Genomic DNA, 18,357 nt, shown 5'->3' with positions numbered 1-18,357 from the left:
CAACTTGGAATCGCTACCATCCCCGCCGCCGGAGACGTCCTCATTGACAAACAAGCCCAGAGATGCTCGGCTGCTGACGTCCGACAGAGAGAGACTCCATACTCCATCCAGATCATCGCGAGCGGCTCTTTAGTCACCTTTAAACATCCGATACCCACCCGACTTCAAACGTAAACACAAACACGGTCGCATACGAGAGTACAACAAGAAAGAGTACGAGGTCGCCCCTGGGGCACTAGACGGGATACCAACACCAGCACAATGGGCCCCGCTACTGCCATCAGCGCGTCGCCCCAGATGTCGCAACCCCAACCGCCGCCGCCGCCAGTCGCGTCCAAGATCAAGCGTCCTATTCCCCTCGGCATCCAGACCAACGGCATCCATACAGCCTCGCCGAACTCCGCCTCCCCTCTAATGTCCGCCAAACGCACCCCGTCTGCCGCCCGTCAGCCGTCAAATCCCCCCGGCGCAAATACAATGGCCAACGGCTCCCCTGCTCGACCACCCCCTCCCAACCGCCCTCGTAATCGGGCCCCGTCTGGCCATGGCCCCGTTCCCGGAAGCGCTCAACGTCCTCCGGTTTCCGCTACCCTCTTCGAGACACCGTCTGTCCCCAACGTCCCAATATCGGACCGGGACTTCCTAAAAAAGCACGCCGGGAACCGACCTTCGATGATCATACACCTTCACAAAACACACTGGCGCTTCGACCAACAAGATACCGTGTCCAGCTACAAGTCAGCCCTTGGCCTGGCCCTCATCCCCCACCTCAAGAGTCGCACTATCCCTCATGATCTCCTTCCATACCTCCACCAAGAGGGCGTTTCCTTTTACGACGGTTGCTTGATCGTGGAAGTCCACAACTATGCGACAGCCACTCCGCCCAAGGGCCCAGCACAGCCGGTTCCGGCTTCAAATGACCACTCCATCCACAGGTGGTCTTCCTACGTTACTCCCTCGCCGTATGCGCCATACCCAAAGGAAGCCCTCCAGGAGCACCAGGGCGCCCAGCCCAACGGACTCACCAAGCAGGAAGATGCAAAGGGCAATGACAAGGAAAATATTCCCGCCCAGAATGGGCAGGCCGACGGCCAAAGTAATCAAGAGGTGGGCAAACGCAAAGTGATCACCGTTGTGCTACGCCCCACGCCAGAGAGTCTGGCTGTAGATCTGGCACTGGGCATCAGCAACCCCATGTCCAAGATTATGGGGATTCCGCCAACTCCCAGCACCGCTGCGCAGCCAGTCCAGACACCCATGGGACCGCCCAGTAGGAAACGAAAGGTGGATCAGATTGAGTTGGACCCGAGCAACCTTGTGGCCGCCGAGGCCCAGATCTTGCTAAGCACCCAACCACCTCTCGACTTGGAACCGACAAGGGACGCAGAACAGCTCATTGCAAGGCTTGAGCAGCAAATAGCGTCAGATCCAGCTCATTCGCACCCCCCACCAGAACCCAAGCGACGCAAGAAGACGGACGCCGAGCTGGCAGAAGAAGACGCCAACGCCAGGCAGATGGAGCAGTACATGCTTGCGTGCGACGAGCGCAGGTCGAACAGGGCTGCTGGCGCTCCGGGTGCTGGGCATGGGTCGGACGGGACAGGTCAAGCGACCGGATCAGGGTTCGAGCCGCGGTTTAATCAGTTCCAACTTCTCGAAGAGATCAAGGCCAGGGTGGAACAGGAGAAAGCTGAGAAGGAAGTGCAGGAGGCCGAGCAACGGCGGATCCTAGCCATGAAGCAACGGGAGCAGCAGCAGCAGCAGCTGGCAGCCGCTCAGGCAGCGAAGCAGCAACAGTTGGAGGCGGCTCAAGCGCAGGCGAATCAGCAGCAGCAGCAGCAGCAGCAGCAGCAACAACAACAGGCCTTGCTCATCGCTCAACAGAAGCAGTTGGAGATCGAGCGTCTCAAGAAGGAGCGAAATCAGAAGAGGATGGCTATGACTCAAACCCAACAGCAGCAACAGGCGCAGCTTCAGCAACAAGCTCAGCAGCAAGCCCAGGCTCAAGCTCAAGCCCAGGCTCAAGCTCAAGCTCAGGCCCAAGCTCAGGCCCAAGCCCAGGCTCAGGCTCAGCAGCAGGCCCAACAGCAAGCCCAACAGCAGCAGCAACAGGCCCAGCCGACTTCGATGGGCACACCACATACTATGCCTGCTACTATGCAAAATAGTCCTAACATGGCTAGCACCATGCCTAATGGAGTAGCTAGGTTCCCTCAGGTATCACAAGGCCAGGTGTCGTCACCAATTATTCGGCAAAATACACCACAGACGGCATCGTCACCCATGGTTAACAGCGTGGCCATGCAAGCTTCCAACTCCAACATGGGCGGGAGCCCGGCACGGCCTCCATCCGTGGCTCAGAGCCATGGTCCCATGTCCGTCCCAATGGCTGCCAGTATGTCTGCTAGAGGCAGTCAACAGAGCCACGCAGCCGGAACGCCTAGGATGCCCAGCGCTACCCCTAACATGGTTCACGCAACGCCTATGAGCCGTCCTTCGGTCGTCCCGACACCACGCCTGTCCCAGGCCAGCCCACCACCTGGAATGATGGCGAACCAGCAAGTCGGCCAGGCCATGCTGATGAACGGCCCAACGGGAATGCCTCAGATGGGCGGTATTCCAGTTCCCCAAGGCCTGAATCCTCAACAAGCCGCTCAATATATTGCTCAACAACAACGGCTCCTGCAGCAACGGATGGCTGCCGCTGGCCTCCAAGGACACGGCAACCCTATGATGGCCGGGCAGATGACACAAGCCCAGCTACAACAGCGGATTGCCCAGCAACAGATGATCGCTGCTCGTCAGCAGCAGCAGCAGCAGCAGCAGCAGCAGCAGCAGCCGCACATGATGGCTCCTGGAACTCGGGATATCGCTGCACAGTACTCTGCCCAGCTGGCTAACATGCAACAACAGCAACAGCAGCAATACATCGGTCAGTTGCAAGGACAGATGCGCGCCGGTATGGTCGGTCAACCAGGTCAAGCGGGAATGATGAATATGGCTGGTCTAAACCCTCAACAAGTAGCCATGGTGCAACAACAGATGGCCTTGCGACAACAACAGCAACAGCAACAACAGCAACAAATGGCCCAACAACTCCAACAGCAGCAAGCCGCCCAACAGGCCGCACAACAAGGCCATCCCGGTGTCTCCACTCCCGGCCAACCCGGCATGCCCGGCCAAGTCGGCGTCCCCCGGCCCAACCCCCCGATGTCGCAAATAAGCCAGCAACAACTGGCAGCCCTCTCCATGAACCCAGCGGTGATTCAGCAGATTAACAATGTGACGAGCTCGCTGTACTCTAAGAGGTTGCCTGGGTTTGCCGAGAAGTGGGGAGGTCAGCCGGCCAACATCCCGCCAGATCAAATGGAAGCGTTCAAGAACCAGTGTCAGACGCATGCGAAGAGCATCGTGATACATAACTTCTTGAAGACACAACAGCAAGCGCAGGCACAGGCGCAGATGGCAGGACAGGGTGGTGGACACGGTCAGTTGAGCCAGCAGCAGATGCAGCAGATGGCTCAGCAAATGAACGGCGGCCAGATGGGCCAGGGAATGCAGGGACAGATGGGTAACGGTATGGCTGGGCAGATGAACGGTATGGCGGGCCAAATGGCAGCACAACAAATGGGTCAGCAAATGGCTGCTGCTGGGCAAATGAATCCTATGGCTATTCAGCAGTTGCAACAGCAGATGCAATTGCAGATGGCTCAACAGGCTGCTGCTCAACAGGCTGCTCAGCAACAACAGCAGCAACAGCAGCAGCAGCAGCAGCAGCAGGGTCAACAGCAGGGGATGATGGGTAATCAGCAGGGGATGTAGGACGTTCCTCCTGACGTTCCTGGAGTTGATGTTAAGGAAGACGATGATGGCTACGGGGAAGGAGATGATCAGAAACCGGTCCAAGAGCAACAAAGTCAGCAACAAGGTCAGCAACAACAAGGTCAGCAGCAACAAGGCCAGGAGCAACAAGGCCAGGAGCAACAAGGCCAGCAGCAACAAGGCCAGCAGCAACAGGGTCAGCAGCAACAGGGTCCGATGCAGCAGGGGATGATCATGCCTGAGCAACAGGATCAACAGGGGCAACAGGAGATGTAGAATGGCCTGATTCCCGTTGAGATAGATGATCGCAGGGAAGAACAAAGGGAAAGACAGGAAATGCTGAATCGAGAGTCTAAAGGGAAAGGGCATCGGGAAAATAAAGCTCAGCAGCAGCAGCAGCAGGAGCAGGATGAGCAGGCTACTCAAGCTGGGCCTCAAGCCGAATCGCCCAGGGCAAGACGAGCAAGGCTTAAACGAGAGGCCGCGAAGCGATGGTGGAGGAAAGACAAAGCTTTGCTGCAGCAGGAGGAGGACGAGCAGGCTGCTCAAGATGGACCTCATACCGAATCACAGAGGCAAAAACGAGCAAGGCTTCATCGAGAGTCCAGGAAGAGAAGGTATCGGGAAAAGAAAGCTCGGCAGCAGCAGCAGGACGAGCAGGCTGCTCAAGCTGGACCTCATGCCGAAGCTGAAGTTGAAGCTCAAGAAGAAGCTGAAGCTGAAGCTCAAGAAGAAGCTGAAGCTGAAGCTCAAGCCGAAGGCTCAAAGAGACAAGGACAGACGTGACCCTGCCTTTGGAATTGGAGGTATCTGAAGTGAATGATGGCGTGTGTACATCTAGATCTTATTCCCCCATGCATGTTCTTATTATACCCTGGCAGTAACTGGATGGGGTTGGTTGCTTTTGGAGGAATTACCAGGAAACAGGAAACGAGGAACAGGAAATATGAAACAGGAAACAGGAAATAGGAAATGCGGAAAAGGAGAGGATAAGCTATTCCCGGTGGTGGTGGTGTTGTTGCACTAGGGTTTTTTTGTTTTTACTCAGTTGAGATATCCAACATCTTTATGGTTCTGGTTCCGGTTCTGGTTCTGGTTTTGCAAAAATAGCGTTAGTGCTTCATTGCTTCTATGATTCTATAGATCAGTCATAGCTGAGGTTAGGCAGGCGGTATGCCTACCTACATACCACAACGGAATTGATACATTTGATAGAGATCAAATCTCACTCAAACTCTGATCTCTCAAAAGAAACTCTGCAAACCCACGATACGTGCCCGACTGAAACCACCGTCAATATCATGCAAAGCACTGGAAAGTGACTTGCATTCTCACCCTCCAGATCTACAGTAGTGAGCATCATAATATACACATAACATTTTGAACAACAGTTGTAACTGAGAACACACCAATACCAGAGGGGGACCTACTCTACAGGTATCCAAATAGTAACTGCTAATTCATGCTCAACCACCATAAACATGTCCCACAAAACAGTGCCGACCTTCCTGCTTGATTCCCCCCTCGTCAGTGTCACTTCCAACCTACAAACCTGCGAATTACCAAACATCAGTCAGGGGGACGGACACCAGTAGCGCCAGATCCCCTGATAGACTTGGACTGATCATAAATGATATGTGGTGTGTACACAGTACCTTAGGGATATATTCAAATTTCGCTGTTCATAAAGTTTTCGCTACTGCTACTACTTGAACTGTAGATACTGCTTACAGCTCTAGACTACTCTATAGACAATTCCGCTTTCCATCTCGATCGATATTGTTTGTGTAACTCTACCGTAATGACTGACTAACCTCCAGACATCTATCTATCTAGAGGTCCCTCTCCTAAAACCCTCCTCCTCCATCCGGTAGTTTCCTAATAACCTTCAACTCGCCCATCCAATGTTTACCTGCCCATTTGCTGTCATCATCATCATCATCATCTTCCTCACCTTCTTCACCCTCGTCGTCACCATTCCCATCCCCATCCCCATCCCCATCCCCGTTCACGGCCTTTTGTTTCCCCTTCCCCTTCCCCTTCGCCTTGCTCTCGTGGCCACTACCACCACCACTACCACAACCACCACCACCAGTCAACCCCCTAAACTTCTTAAGCTCCTCAATAACATCCTTCATCTGCTTTAGTTCCTCCTTTGTAGGACGGCGCATCTCTTTTCTCAGGAGGTCTCTTTTGCTTGCCGCTGCTGCGCTCCTCCTTTCCGTCGTACTTGTAGAGGTGGAGGTGGAGGTAGAGATAGAGGTAGAGGAGGTATCCCTGGTTCCAATGTTTCCTTCGCTGCTGCTGTATTCACCATCACCATCACCATCATCACCAGCAGCAGCAGCAGCAGCAGCCTTTCTTTCGCTCGACATACCTCTACCCCCGGAGTCCTTACTTCCACCGCCGCGACCATCCAACTGCCCACCACCATGCCTATTCTGAGAGAGAGAAGAAGAAGAAGAAGAAGAAGAAGAAGAAGAAGAAGAAGAAGAAGAAGAAGAAGAAGAAGAAGAAGAAGAAGAAAGAAGAAGAAGAAGAAGAAGAAGAAAGCGGAAAGACGACATCCCCCAGGAGACCCGCTTTCCAAGCTTGCCAGAATATATGGCATCCTGCTCCTGTTACTACTGTTACTGTTACTGGGCCTCGTCCTCCTCTTTCTTGGGGTTGTTGACCTCCCGCATCTTGACTTTCCGCCGCAGCTTGTGCTTGAAATCTCTCAGCTCGACGTGTCTCTTCCAGCAGCTGCTCATCCATCGACTCTTCTAACCGTTCGTCTTCTTCCGCAGCAGCTTGCTGACCTCCTCCCGCAGCCGGAGCTTGACGTATCCTTGCCAACCTCTCTCCGTCGTAATCATGAAGTCGATTATAGAGTACATGATCCAAGTATTCACTACGCACACCATGACCATGGCCTTGCCCCACCTGCCCCAGCTGCTGCTGCTGCTGCTTAGGCAACAACTGCGTTGGCACCCCCGCCCTAACCATACTCGGCGTCGCAGCCATGATGGGATGAAACAAGACTCGTAATAGCTCCTCCTTACATCGCTGCTCAAAAGCACTAGGACCACCAACACTACTACCATCATAAGCACCAAAGACATCGGAAGCGTTGAAACGGCTGAAAGCATTGATACTAGCAGTGAAACCAGCAGGACCAGCAGGACCAGCTGGCGGATCAGGCCTGTAGCCAGGGTCGCTGAACTTTTTATGGACGCTGTTTGGATGTAACCACAGGACGCGTGAGAGGAGAAGGTTGTAAGTGGTTAGGGAGGCTTGTTTCTCTTCGGGGGAGAGGAAGTAGGGGAAGGAGGTGTAGCAGGGGGGAATTGGGGTTAGTAGTTGTGGGGTTTCTGGTGGTGATGGTGGTGGTGGTGGTGGTGGTAGTGAAGAAGGCGAGGTGGTGGACGTGGTGGAGGCTGGGAGTGGTAATGGGGTGGATGGGCCTGGAGTAGGTAAAGCCGTGTAGGCGGGTGGTTCGGGGGGTAAGGAGTGTGTTGATACTGGCAATGAAGGAGACGTTCGTGGTTCTCGGGCTTGTTCTTGTGAATGGTAGGGGGATTGCGATGGATGGTACGGGTCCTGAACTGGTGATGATGCCAGTCCAGACGATACACCATTGTTGGTTGAGTTTATAGACACCGGTCGGCTGTGACCGTCCTGGTGATACCCAACGAATACCTTGGTCTTCCCAGGCGCCCGCGAGATCGACGTCACGTAAATGGGCTGATTCCAATCAAGCTTCTCATGCGCCCGTCGTTCAACTTCCTGTGGCCATTGCTGGTGTCGGGACTGTAGCACCGCTCGGACCCACGGTGTCTCGGCGGCCAGTCGGGCCAACTCTGAGCTGTTTTGCGGTTGTTGCCGCCGGAACATTGTCACGCCGTTGTTGTTGGCATTGACATGTCTCACAGCAGACGACGTTGATGGACCGCTTGTGCCGTAGCTGTTGCTGCTGCGAGTAAATCCCCCAAACGTGCCAAACTCCTCAGTAGCACCGCTGTTGAGCAAGGCTTCGGCATCAAATCCCTCGAGTCCATCAGTTCCCGTCTGGCCCTGCCCTTGCTTCTCACGCGGGTCGGGGTCAAACTCGAGGATGATCTTGCGCAATCCGGGCAGCAGCGGAGGTTGATAGCGTGATTGGACACGGCGATACTCTGCCCTCAGTTTGGCAATTGTCTGTTCCTGGAACCATGCAGCTTTCAACAATCCCTTGAGTCTCTCGATCAGAGGCCCGGTAGAGTACCGTGGGATGTGCGTCAAGGTCAGGGACCTCAGTCTGGGGTTCATGTCTGGGTAGAAGGGGTTGGGAAAGACTAGATCGGCTCGAGGGAGAAGGAAGGTTTCGGCGAACCATATCTTCTCCATGGCAGATAGATCATCAAATCCCACCAACGAGGGTAAATTTGTGACAAGAGAGTGATGAATACGTAAGATTTGCAGGTTTGAAAAGACAGGGCGAAACAGATGAGAGAGACCCAAGATGCCGGATATCGCCTGGTTCTTGCAGCCAGATACGGATGATGGTACGGCCCTGGACTCGTGGTAGTACTCGTTGTATCGAGACATGTCGCCGTTCGTAATAAACAGCATTGAGTCGCACTCAAACCGCTGCAGCTGCTCGAATCCAGACTCAATAATCAACTTGAAGCCTTCCGCTGTGATCATGGGATTCTGGTTGAGGTAGAGATGAGTGATACCCAAAAGGGGAAGCTGACAAATATCGAGAGAATGAATCGACGAAACATCTTTCTCCGAGCAAATGGCTTTGACCACAGCATCAAGCGAGTCATCGAGGGCTCTCTTTCTAACCTCTCGAGACTCTGCATTGGCATCCTCTGGGTTTGCCCTAAATACATAGCCGGGGCTGTCCTCATGGTACCTCCGGGAATGATATAAGCGCAAGTCCTCGGTCCAAGGTGTTTCGTGAATGAAGAGACCCATCCCGCTAGAGCATAAAGAGCCTTCCAGTTCGTGGTGATGGCCGCGGCCAAAGCATATGCATGATCCATCCTCATGACGGTTCCCGAGCTGGCTACGACCCCTGAGTTTGTCGGACTGGACGACGTTTTGGAGAAAGCGATTGGTCAAGCGGTTGTTGGAGAGATCAAGACTCCATAACCTCCGCCCAAGATCGTGGAAGATTTGTGCAGCGCCCGAGTCTCCCATATTGTGGCCTGTCGCCCTCAGGATGCGTAAGCGGTGCATACCCTGGAAGCGCGGCCGGGTTGGACCAGACTGGTGGGTCCGAGAGTCATCAAAGTAGACGACTTCCCGGAAGCGTTTTGAGGCAGGCCATTGTACTGGCAGCCGAGAACACCTGACGGCGGCCACGACATACGGTCGGGTTGGAAACTGGCTAGCACTGAATTGGATTATATGCTCGTGGTCGTTTGGGGGAGGACAATCAATCAGGGTCATACAGCGCAAGTTGGCGAACCAGGAGGAGGGTGAGTAAGTTTCGGGGTAACGGCCGAGCATGAATAGCCAGTCCCTGATACGTGGAGTGAACGCGAAAACCAGGGAACGGGTGCTCAAACGGGTATCAGGAACGGTACGCAAGAACAGTTCGGTTCTCGGAGTTTCCCCATCAAGCCTGGTTGTTGGCTCGAGGGCGTAGCAGATGGCAAACGGATCGGTCCAGAGCCTGGGGAGGAAATAATCGCAAAAGTGCCTAGACACACGGCAAAGTCGGGCATAGTCTCGGATCGAGATGGAGGGGCCAGCCAGCTCCAGCCAGTCCACTGTCCTGGTAGCCTCTTGGTATGTCGGCAGGCTTGTTCCCGGCATATTGACTGTTGATGGCGTCGATATGGGGTGTTGATATTCATTGTACTGCCCGGGAGTATCAAGTCCCGGGAATGATGGACACCCGGAAAAGGAGATATTGAGCCATTTCCGTGAGGCGTCAAGTGCTGGACAGCATGGGTCAAGTTGCCGATGACTGCCGGCGATGTTGGTGGTGGTGGTGATGGTGAGGGAAGGTTGAATGAGGCGATGCACCATATGGCCAAGGTGGGAAGTAGTTCATCCGAAGTTGTGTGTGCATCTAGCAGGAAGCCAGCCATCTTGTTAGAAAACCAGTGAAGATTGTGTACTGACACTAACAGTTACTATCTACCCCACCAGTGCCTGCTTGGCTTGTTACCCGACATCAAACTTTACTGTTAACATCATCACCACTCCTCCCACAGTTGTCAACACAAAAGCAAATCTCGGAGTTGATTGAGAAATTCTCACACTTACCTATGGGTAAAAAGTCATTCTAGGCTATGTCGACCCAGAAATCCAAGCCACAAGCCACGGTCAATGCTCAGTGTTCCATCCACCCTGTTAGGTCCGTTGGGTTCCTAACAGACCCTAACAATTAACACTTCGAAACGCCGACTTCCCCTCCGTCACCAACACACATTGAACTTCGGGCCACATACCCGAACCGACGTGAACCTCAACCAACCGACTCGAAAAACACATGACTGTGTGGCTCTGGGAGTGCCCGTGTTTGTGTTACCCCTCACTTAAGAAATTCATCTCGACAGGCTGTCGCTACCAGCTTTTGCCAGCTTCTCTCAAGCCTCGCACGCCTCGTCACACCCTCCATCTTTTCATGTCCAAGTCCGGCTTGTGGTTTATTGACCACTCGTATGTTCCACAATGTCAATGTTGAAGGTGGTGGACGACAAACCTGGATGGTGATCGATATCGCAAAAGTGATATGATATCCTTGGATCCCTGGAGGTCACCATCCGTTCGTCACTCCATCCATACACCAAAAACCAAGAACCGAGCCACTGGAACGCACCAAGCGCCGTGCGACCTCGTTCCAGACCAGAAGGCTCATCATCGAAATGTCGATGCGAACCACCGACGTAGCAGGCATAGATGAGCCTTCCGGTCCGTATTACTACTCTACTCGAGGCGAAATCCGTGTTGGTGGTGTTTTCTCGTTGGTTTGTTCCTTCGTTTCCATCCTCGTTTCCTCAAATGCTACCAACTCACCTACCTACCTAACCGTCGTAAGAGCCGGCCGCGCCGCACGTTCGACCGGCCAGCGGCACCGTGCAGTGCAGCATTACAACGCGCAGTCGCAGGCTTCCCGATATGCCAGATGAGGTACCACAACATGTTGGCGTCGTCGTTCGGTTGCCCCAGGATTCGGTACCGGATGTATGTATGGATGATTGACGTCGGTTGGCTCACATCGACCACCTAGGTACAACCGACGGCATCCCATGCCCGATTGTCGAAGCCGATGTCATATACAAGCTCACCGGGCGCCGTGCAGACGGAGCAATAACACTTTATCTCGTTGTCGCCAAGTCGGTGAGTTGCAGTTGTTGGCTCCTGCTCTTCCTCTTATAGCACCTGCGGCATCTGTTGGTGAAATCACTTCCTCCTGTTGGTATCAGATTTACCATTTGGCTCTCTCGACTTGCAGCTAACAGCTAACAACAGCGAAAAAGGAAAACGTAGAAAAAATAATTCGGGGTCTACGATGCGTATGATCGGCGATCAACTTTCGTGGAAAAAAGATGACATGATGGATGGAAGAAGCAACGACGACAATCCGGGGGGGGGCGGGGGGAGAGAGGACCCCTCCTTGCTCAGCTCTGGTCAGCTTCTTCCCATCCCAGTCGCTGGTAAAGTATCGGAATTCGCATTCCCCTCCTCTCGACGACCAAATGCACCGAGACCTTCTGTCAACCTTGCACACAAATGCATCTTGACTGTCACTGGCATCTTGGTTTCCGACCTGTCAGATAACCATCTTGCCTACCATCGAGTTTGCGCCAAGAGTTATCATTCTCATGCCAATGATGGCAGTATCAGAAGGGGGCAGATGCATAACATCATGCCCCTTTCGGTGGGCTTGAATGTTCAGCATTTCCCACGCATAAGGCTACATGTAGGTGATCACTAGACCCTGGATTCGAGGCTTCGTATCCTCTGTTGGCAATCTGAAAGGTTTCAGTATTGCATGAACTTACCTCTCCCGCAACTGAATCCGAAATGCGGCATACAGATCGGTAAAGACGGCTTTCTCGACGAACAAGTCTGGCCGATGAAGGTTTGACTCACCTCTCAAGTTTGTGGTGTACACACCACTATTATAATCACAACTACATAGTACCTATGACCACTACCCCCCGGCAAGCCCAGGCACAATTAGGTACATCCATTTAACCACCATCAACCAAGATTTCTGGAAAGAGGGGCAAGAGTGTGATGAACTGATTTCACAGAGCGAAAAGCAGAAAGGTTGCAACCAGCACAACCACCCACTACGATGAATGATGGCACTGCATGCAGGTCCAGGACAAAGTCGCGGGTACCTGCAACATCCGACGGGCCCTACTGATCCATCCTCAAGGCGATTCTGACAGCTGCTGCTTGTGTACCCACACAACAACCGGGAATGTCTTTGGTTGAGGTTTTCTGCGTCGCCAAGTATGGCGTAACACCGTAACTGTCAGTCAGTCAGTGCCCGTTGGGTGATGTGGTAGGACAAGATTTGTTTGCGATCGTGAGCCTCAGAGTGCTGCATCTCAGGAATGTAAAATGATGGTTTTGGTTGGGTAAGGCTTCCATTTGCAGATGATAACCTGAAAAGCCTGAAAAGATCAGTTCGCAGAAAGGCGGTAAAGAGATAACTTACCCATGGATCGACCTATGGCCGGTGGTGGAATTGGGCTCGTGATGAGTGAGGGTACGTTAACCTGCTCTGCTGCAAAGGGTCATGTAGAACCATCATCATCACAGGTTCACGATTGATTGGCTTGGTGTTGAACTGACCTATTAGGTTAGGTTGCGTCCTTTAGCTTATCGCCGCGATGAAGGTAGGAAGAAGCATGACCTAGCTTTTTCACATCTACAACAAACTCATCGGAGAGAAACAATTCCGTACTAGTAGCAAACCATACATTTACTGACAGAACACTTGTTCCCTGCCAAAGTCCGGAATTGGGGTTGCCGAAGAGGCTTCCTTCCATTCAACTCTTGCGACGTGTACTACCTACTACCTAGAAGGGAAAGAAAAAATTCACAATTCACATGTTATCGCCACCAATCCAGCACTTCAACAATTCAGCTCATCACCATCGGACGAGACCTAGATCTCTACTGTGTACCTCTCATTCCCGAAACCATTCTGAACTGAACTAACCCTTTTCCATCGGCCTTTCATTCCCACATTCCCACCGCCGCGCTGCACAAGAAATATGCAATTGCTGATCTGATCTGGCACCTTCAAAAGCCGGCTCGCCGAGTAGTACAAGAAATTGAAGTCTGGGCACCGCTCCAGGGGGGGGTGAACCTTATAGGGCCCGTCTAGCCCATTTTGCTTGGCAAAGTTGACCCCTTTGACTTGTGAGAGATCTCAATCTCTTGCCCGCAGTAGCTTCGCTCGGCTTCCCTCTTATTTTCTCACTATCGCCGAGAAGAGAGAACCGAAAAGAGAGAACCAAAAAGCAAAGTTAGGTACATTACAGTATGGATGGGTATGGTTGAACCCCTCCTTTTTGTTTTCCTTCCGCTTTGTGAATGACTTCAAGATTGGGGAAAACTGAACTTACCCTCCAGTCAGTCAGTCAGTCAGTCAGTCAGTCAGTCAGTCACCGAGGAGCCGAGGAGCCGAGTGAAGCCACTCACTTAACCCTTAACAAAATCGAACGCTAATTGGAGGAAAGTTACTTGTTAGTTCCCCAAAGCGGAAAGTGTAAAAAGTTCTTTGGGGAGCGCTTCAGCGCTATCAGTTTGCTCAGTTTGGGCTTATCGCAAGGTACACTAGAGAGGCGAGGGAAAAGAAAAGTGACTTAGCGTCACCGCCCGGAAATCACATTCACACACTTCAGTTGCGCTCCTCGCTCCAAGTAGGTACGTACGTACGTATCGGTTCCGATTCCGAATACATAGCTGCCCGGCTGGGCCCTGTTACCTCCCTCTACCTGAGGTAGCTACCTACCCAGATGCCGCAGTGTCGTGCCGCAGTGTCGTGCCGCAGTGTCGTGGCTCAGTGGCTCAGTGCAGTAGAACTAGGTACTACCTAGGTAAAGCATAGCCCGTACCCTCGATCCGTCGTTCTTTTCCTAGTACAGATTGTTACTACCTACCTTAGGTATGATCTTGCCAGCTGTGGATAGTACACAGGGGCAGCGATTAACGTAACAGACTGGCAGACAGACAGACCAAAGAAACCTAAGGTACTAGAAAACAGAAAAGGTTGAGAGGTCATGTCACGTTACTCACGGCTTTTGAGTAAAGTAACGTGATTGACATTGACCAAAAACCAAAAACCAAAAACCAAAAAGCACGAACGGCAGCACTACCCGGGCGAGACATCCGACTCTTACATAGGTAACATTCTCTTGTTCAAATATGTACTAGAGTCTAGTCCAAACCCGTTAAGTAAGGTAACGGGACATCAAGCATGTACACTAGCGGATAACAATCGCAATCTCGCTCCCCAAAGATCAATGTCTCGGGGAGAAATTAACCGGAAGTTGTCTCAACTGATGACATTGAGCTAGTAGCAATGCAAAATTGCGGGGTGTCTTGTCCAGTTAGGGCTCAGAATCTGAGACAACTTTGGTTGTTGCCCCTCGTCGCGCTGGTCGTTGGTCGTTGGACGCTGGTCGTTCCTTCCCGATAGTTTCAACTCCCAGATTTCCGGGAAAGAGTGGAACACAGCGCACCATGATCAATCTCACGACTTCGTGTACGACATAAACCACGAGGAAGGTATCACCATCTGGACAACAATTTCATCACTTTCGAAAAACAAAAAAAAGGCAAGATAATGAACTGGCCAATCGGTTTTGACTTGGTAATATGTTACTCTTGATACTCATTTGTGAATTGCTTTTTCCTTTGTTAGTTGACTTTCCCTTTCCTTTTCCTTCCCCTCCCAGCCGAGCCAGCCCGAAATGTTCCCCTCCTTCCCATTAGGGCCCTTTCCCATCCATTCAACTCCCATTTGTAGATCCATTGTCCCCCGGATATATGGTCGCCCGCGGCTGCACCAGGTGTTACAGTACATGTGATTAATACATGGTCTTCGTGTCGGAGACCCAGCTCTCTCTCGCTCTCTCGACTGATCTCACACATTAGGTAAGGTATGAAGCCTCCAAACACCCAGATGATGGGATGCAGTGTTGCAGTGAACAAAAGAGATAAAAAAAACAAGCAAAAAGCTATGCCAGCCAAAATGCCTTTTGGAAGCATAGCACGTTGAGTGCGCCGCCGATGGTTGTGATATAGAAAAAAGGGTATGTTGCGATAATGAAACAAATTGTTGCATGAAAAGTGAAAGCAAAACAACAGCACAAAATAAATCCAAACGCCTTATAGGTTGATGCAGAAAGCTCAGATGTGATGCTCAGCCTTGGGCTTCTTGTTGCGTCGAGTAATGTTCTTCAGCTCCTCTTCCAGAGCGGCCTTGGCCTTGGGAGCATATTTGACGCCCTTCATCTTGGTCGGCCGTGGCTTGGCGTGGAGTCCGAGATGTTGTCTTCTGTTGTCCGGTCGGTTGAACTTCTTGTCGCAGAAGCTGCAGGGATACCATATTGGGACTTCCGAGTGAGCACTGTTTGACTGTTAGCTTGACTTGTTGGTTGCACAATATGGAGGTGGGATGGCTTACTTTGTCTTGTGCCTCTTGAGATGCTCCGACCTCCTGTATGTTTTGCCACAGCCTGGGTAATCGCAAATGTTGGTCCCAGCAGAAACCCTCTGGATAGGGTCAATGAGTATCGACCCGGGACCATATGTGTTTTGTGAATCCTGCTCTGGCTTGCCTTCCCCGTTCATGTGCATGGTTGGCCGGGGAGCCAAAGGAACGTCTCGTTGTACCATTTGGAGAGCTGTGGTTTTTTGCCGAGCCTCTTCGACGTAGAGCTGTCTCTTCCCTGCGGGCGAAGGATAGGAGTGTCCACCAGCCGACATGGGAGACATCTCGCCTTCTTGTTCTACTCTTGAAGCTGACCGGCAAGAGTTGGACGATGGCGAAAGAAACTTGCCAAAGATGGGACTTTCCGCTTGTTCCCAGACGGACCACGCATCGTATGTGTTGCTGTGCTGGATTGCTTGTACGGCAGGGCTGGGTGCGAGTGGTGAAGGAGCCAGGCCGTTGTGGAATGTGTAGTAGTCCATCTGCTGAGGTGATGTAAGATGGGTTCCGACATCGTTGTAGTACATTTGGTGACCGTTGTTGAGTTGGTTTCGAGAAGGTGTGAGAGGCATTCCGGTTGCGAGAAAGTCGGAGCCATCTCCAGCTTTCATGTTGAGTGGAAAGTAGGCGGACACGGAAGATGGCGGCGGGGTGAAGATATTGTCCACCGGAGGGGCGAAAGACGGGCCGAAGTCCATTGAGTTGTGGCGAGCGGGCGTGGACGAGCCGGATGATGGCGTGAACGGGCCGTTGGAGGCAAAGGAGTAGGAAGAGCTAACACCACTGAAAGAAGAAGACGGGTAGTCGAGGAAGCCAGCGTCGTGGTGGTCCATGTCCAGATGCAAGTCGCACATGGAGAGTGCGTGGGTGACCATGTTGATAATGAATATGTAGACTGGTAGGTTGGTTGTCAAGGTAACGTGGTAGCAAAGAATAGCCCAGGAATGAAGCAAAACAAGAGTGTAGGAGGGGTGAGGATGGGATTGGATCTTCACACAAGGGGAAAGCAATGGAGGTGATTCCCTTTAGTTATACAGCAATCCAGAGGAGGGGATCGTCAAGAACAATGTTTGACCCCTTAGACATCTGGGGAGAGCAAGTGTCGGAGGAGGGAATAGTCTCGTCAATATAAAGGGAAACCTGGAGGCGGATGAGAGAAGGAGCCGCAGGGGTAGGAATGTGTGGCATGGGGCCTGTGAACCTGACTAGAGTGTATTGCCTATTTCGGAGAAGCGGCTAACATCTCACACTAGCCTCTGGGGGATGAGAATTTGACGGCGGACTACCACGCGGCAAATTGGCCGAGAGAGTGCTGGAGGTTTGAATCAAGTCCCACAATTGTTTGGACCAGGGACCGTGTAAGAGGAGATGATCAGAGCCAGGACTTGAGGTTGCTACTGTACACGGCTGGATTGGGACAGCTCTGAGGCCAGCCCTGGTCCCTGCCACTGGCCATCGAGGTACTTTCGGTACTTGGAAGACACTTGCATATGGCGAAGTAACCATCCGCACAAATCCGGGGGTTCTTGATGCAGGGGTTAAAAGAAAGTGTATCTGAAGGTCTTGAGCAATCGTCGAGTAGACCAAGACATGCAGCATCTGTAATATTGAGTGTCTGTGTGTTGATGTTTTGGGTGAAGACTGACTGGAAACTGAAGTGTGGAGAGAGCTCAAACAACGCGAAGGATATCGGACAGAAACCAACAGTGCAGTGTAGATCAGCCGAGTTGACCCTGGGGAGTTCCGTGGAGAGTCCGGGGGAGATGAGGGCCACAGTGAGAGATCCAAGACACCCAAGGCCTAACAGCCAACGGTGAACGGTAAAGGTGTTGCTTGGAATGGGTGCTAAGGCATTGTAGGAATGAAGAAGCCTCGCCTCAACCAGTCTTGGATCCGGCTCATGAGGATCGACGCTTGTCATGAGGTGAGTTTCCGTTGGCTCCAAGTCAGTGCTCAGTGTTCACCGATTGCTGGTTCATCGAGATAACAGATTGCTAACAGAGTGTTGTTGGTATATGGGAGGTAGCATCTGCGATGTTGAGTGTGTTGGGACTTTCCCCATCCGGAAGGAAACTAGACCAGAAAACGCCCACGACGTCAACGACCTTCCACTGATGAACATTGGGGTCGAAAGTGTTGGTGGTGTACACTCCAGTTGTGATTCGACACTCGGCGAACCCGAATCTCGCGGTGCTTGTCGTCGGTACTGGCAATGACGCTTGACACTAGGCTAGTCTAGCGTAGGATAGTGAGGTGAAGGTTGATTGTGTTGAAGGAAGCCCTGGAAGTGAGAAGGACTCGAGATGGTGCCAGGTGTCGACGAGCATCGCCAGCCAATCGCAGCGCGGGATACGCGCTGGAGATCTAAACGAAAGAGAGCACGACCATCCCCCAATCTGACAGGGGCAACGGGGTGACATTTTGACCCCACCTTCCTAACAACCTTATTTTGACGTTGGTCGCACTGTCCCATCTTTGGCTTTAGCACGACAGGCAAGTGGGGCAACACTGCTCTTTTGTCCAATGAGATCCCTGGATTGACCTCAAGGCAGGTGCAATTCGTGGAGAGGAGCCTCTTTGTGCCTCGCAACCTCGACGACATTGCTTCCGTTCGGGCAGGCATCTTCCAGCGGCTTCACTCCTGCAACTAAACTTGAAGCCTCAACTTCTGGGAGCATCAGTCATCCACCACTGCGACTGCATTTCTCGCTCAGCCCTCGTCCACGATACCCTCAAAGGCTTTAAATTAGCAGAGGAGACGGGACACTGGACAAAGAGTTCCACTCAGGCAAACACGGGCGCGACCGCCATCCTCCGCTGTCCATTGTTTACCAGCATCTTTTTTTTTTCTTTGAACCCCTCAGGTCTGG

At 52.4% G+C, this 18,357-nt stretch overlaps 5 protein-coding genes across 5 annotated transcripts; 1 reads left to right on the top strand and 4 right to left on the bottom strand.

Moving 5' to 3' along the window:
- Positions 1 to 261: 261 nt before the first annotated feature.
- On the top strand, positions 262 to 4,608 carry B0H65DRAFT_425248 (Spt20 family-domain-containing protein; the record flags this gene model as incomplete). Its single annotated transcript, XM_062824560.1, has 3 exons — positions 262 to 3,802; positions 3,959 to 4,094; positions 4,134 to 4,608. The coding sequence occupies 3 exons, from the start codon at positions 262 to 264 to the stop codon at positions 4,606 to 4,608; spliced, it is 4,152 nt and encodes a 1,383-aa protein (XP_062681239.1).
- A 1,061-nt stretch (positions 4,609 to 5,669) lies between these two features.
- Positions 5,670 to 9,612, bottom strand: B0H65DRAFT_548415 (uncharacterized protein; the record flags this gene model as incomplete). Its single annotated transcript, XM_062829581.1, has 2 exons — positions 5,670 to 6,263; positions 6,457 to 9,612. The coding sequence occupies 2 exons, from the start codon at positions 9,610 to 9,612 to the stop codon at positions 5,670 to 5,672; spliced, it is 3,750 nt and encodes a 1,249-aa protein (XP_062681238.1).
- A 5,006-nt stretch (positions 9,613 to 14,618) lies between these two features.
- Positions 14,619 to 15,134, bottom strand: B0H65DRAFT_181251 (uncharacterized protein). Its single transcript, XM_062821508.1, has one exon. It carries the CDS (start codon positions 15,040 to 15,042, stop codon positions 14,692 to 14,694), a length of 351 nt encoding a protein of 116 aa, XP_062681237.1. The 5' UTR covers positions 15,043 to 15,134; the 3' UTR covers positions 14,619 to 14,691.
- B0H65DRAFT_181239 (uncharacterized protein) lies at positions 15,021 to 16,610 on the bottom strand. The gene is made up of 2 exons (XM_062821507.1): positions 15,461 to 16,610; positions 15,021 to 15,403 (listed from the first exon to the last, which is right to left on the bottom strand). The coding sequence occupies exons 1-2, from the start codon at positions 16,360 to 16,362 to the stop codon at positions 15,184 to 15,186; spliced, it is 1,122 nt and encodes a 373-aa protein (XP_062681236.1). The 5' UTR covers positions 16,363 to 16,610; the 3' UTR covers positions 15,021 to 15,183.
- On the bottom strand, positions 16,611 to 17,560 carry B0H65DRAFT_181238 (uncharacterized protein). The gene has a single exon (XM_062821506.1). The coding sequence runs from the start codon at positions 17,406 to 17,408 to the stop codon at positions 16,860 to 16,862; it is 549 nt and encodes a 182-aa protein (XP_062681235.1). The 5' UTR covers positions 17,409 to 17,560; the 3' UTR covers positions 16,611 to 16,859.
- Positions 17,561 to 18,357: the final 797 nt, after the last annotated feature.

This window comes from Neurospora tetraspora (genome assembly GCF_033439725.1).
Source record: "Neurospora tetraspora strain CBS 560.94 chromosome Unknown B0H65scaffold_4, whole genome shotgun sequence".
NCBI lineage: Eukaryota > Fungi > Ascomycota > Sordariomycetes > Sordariales > Sordariaceae > Neurospora > Neurospora tetraspora.
This window is presented reverse-complemented; position numbering and strand designations above follow the sequence as displayed.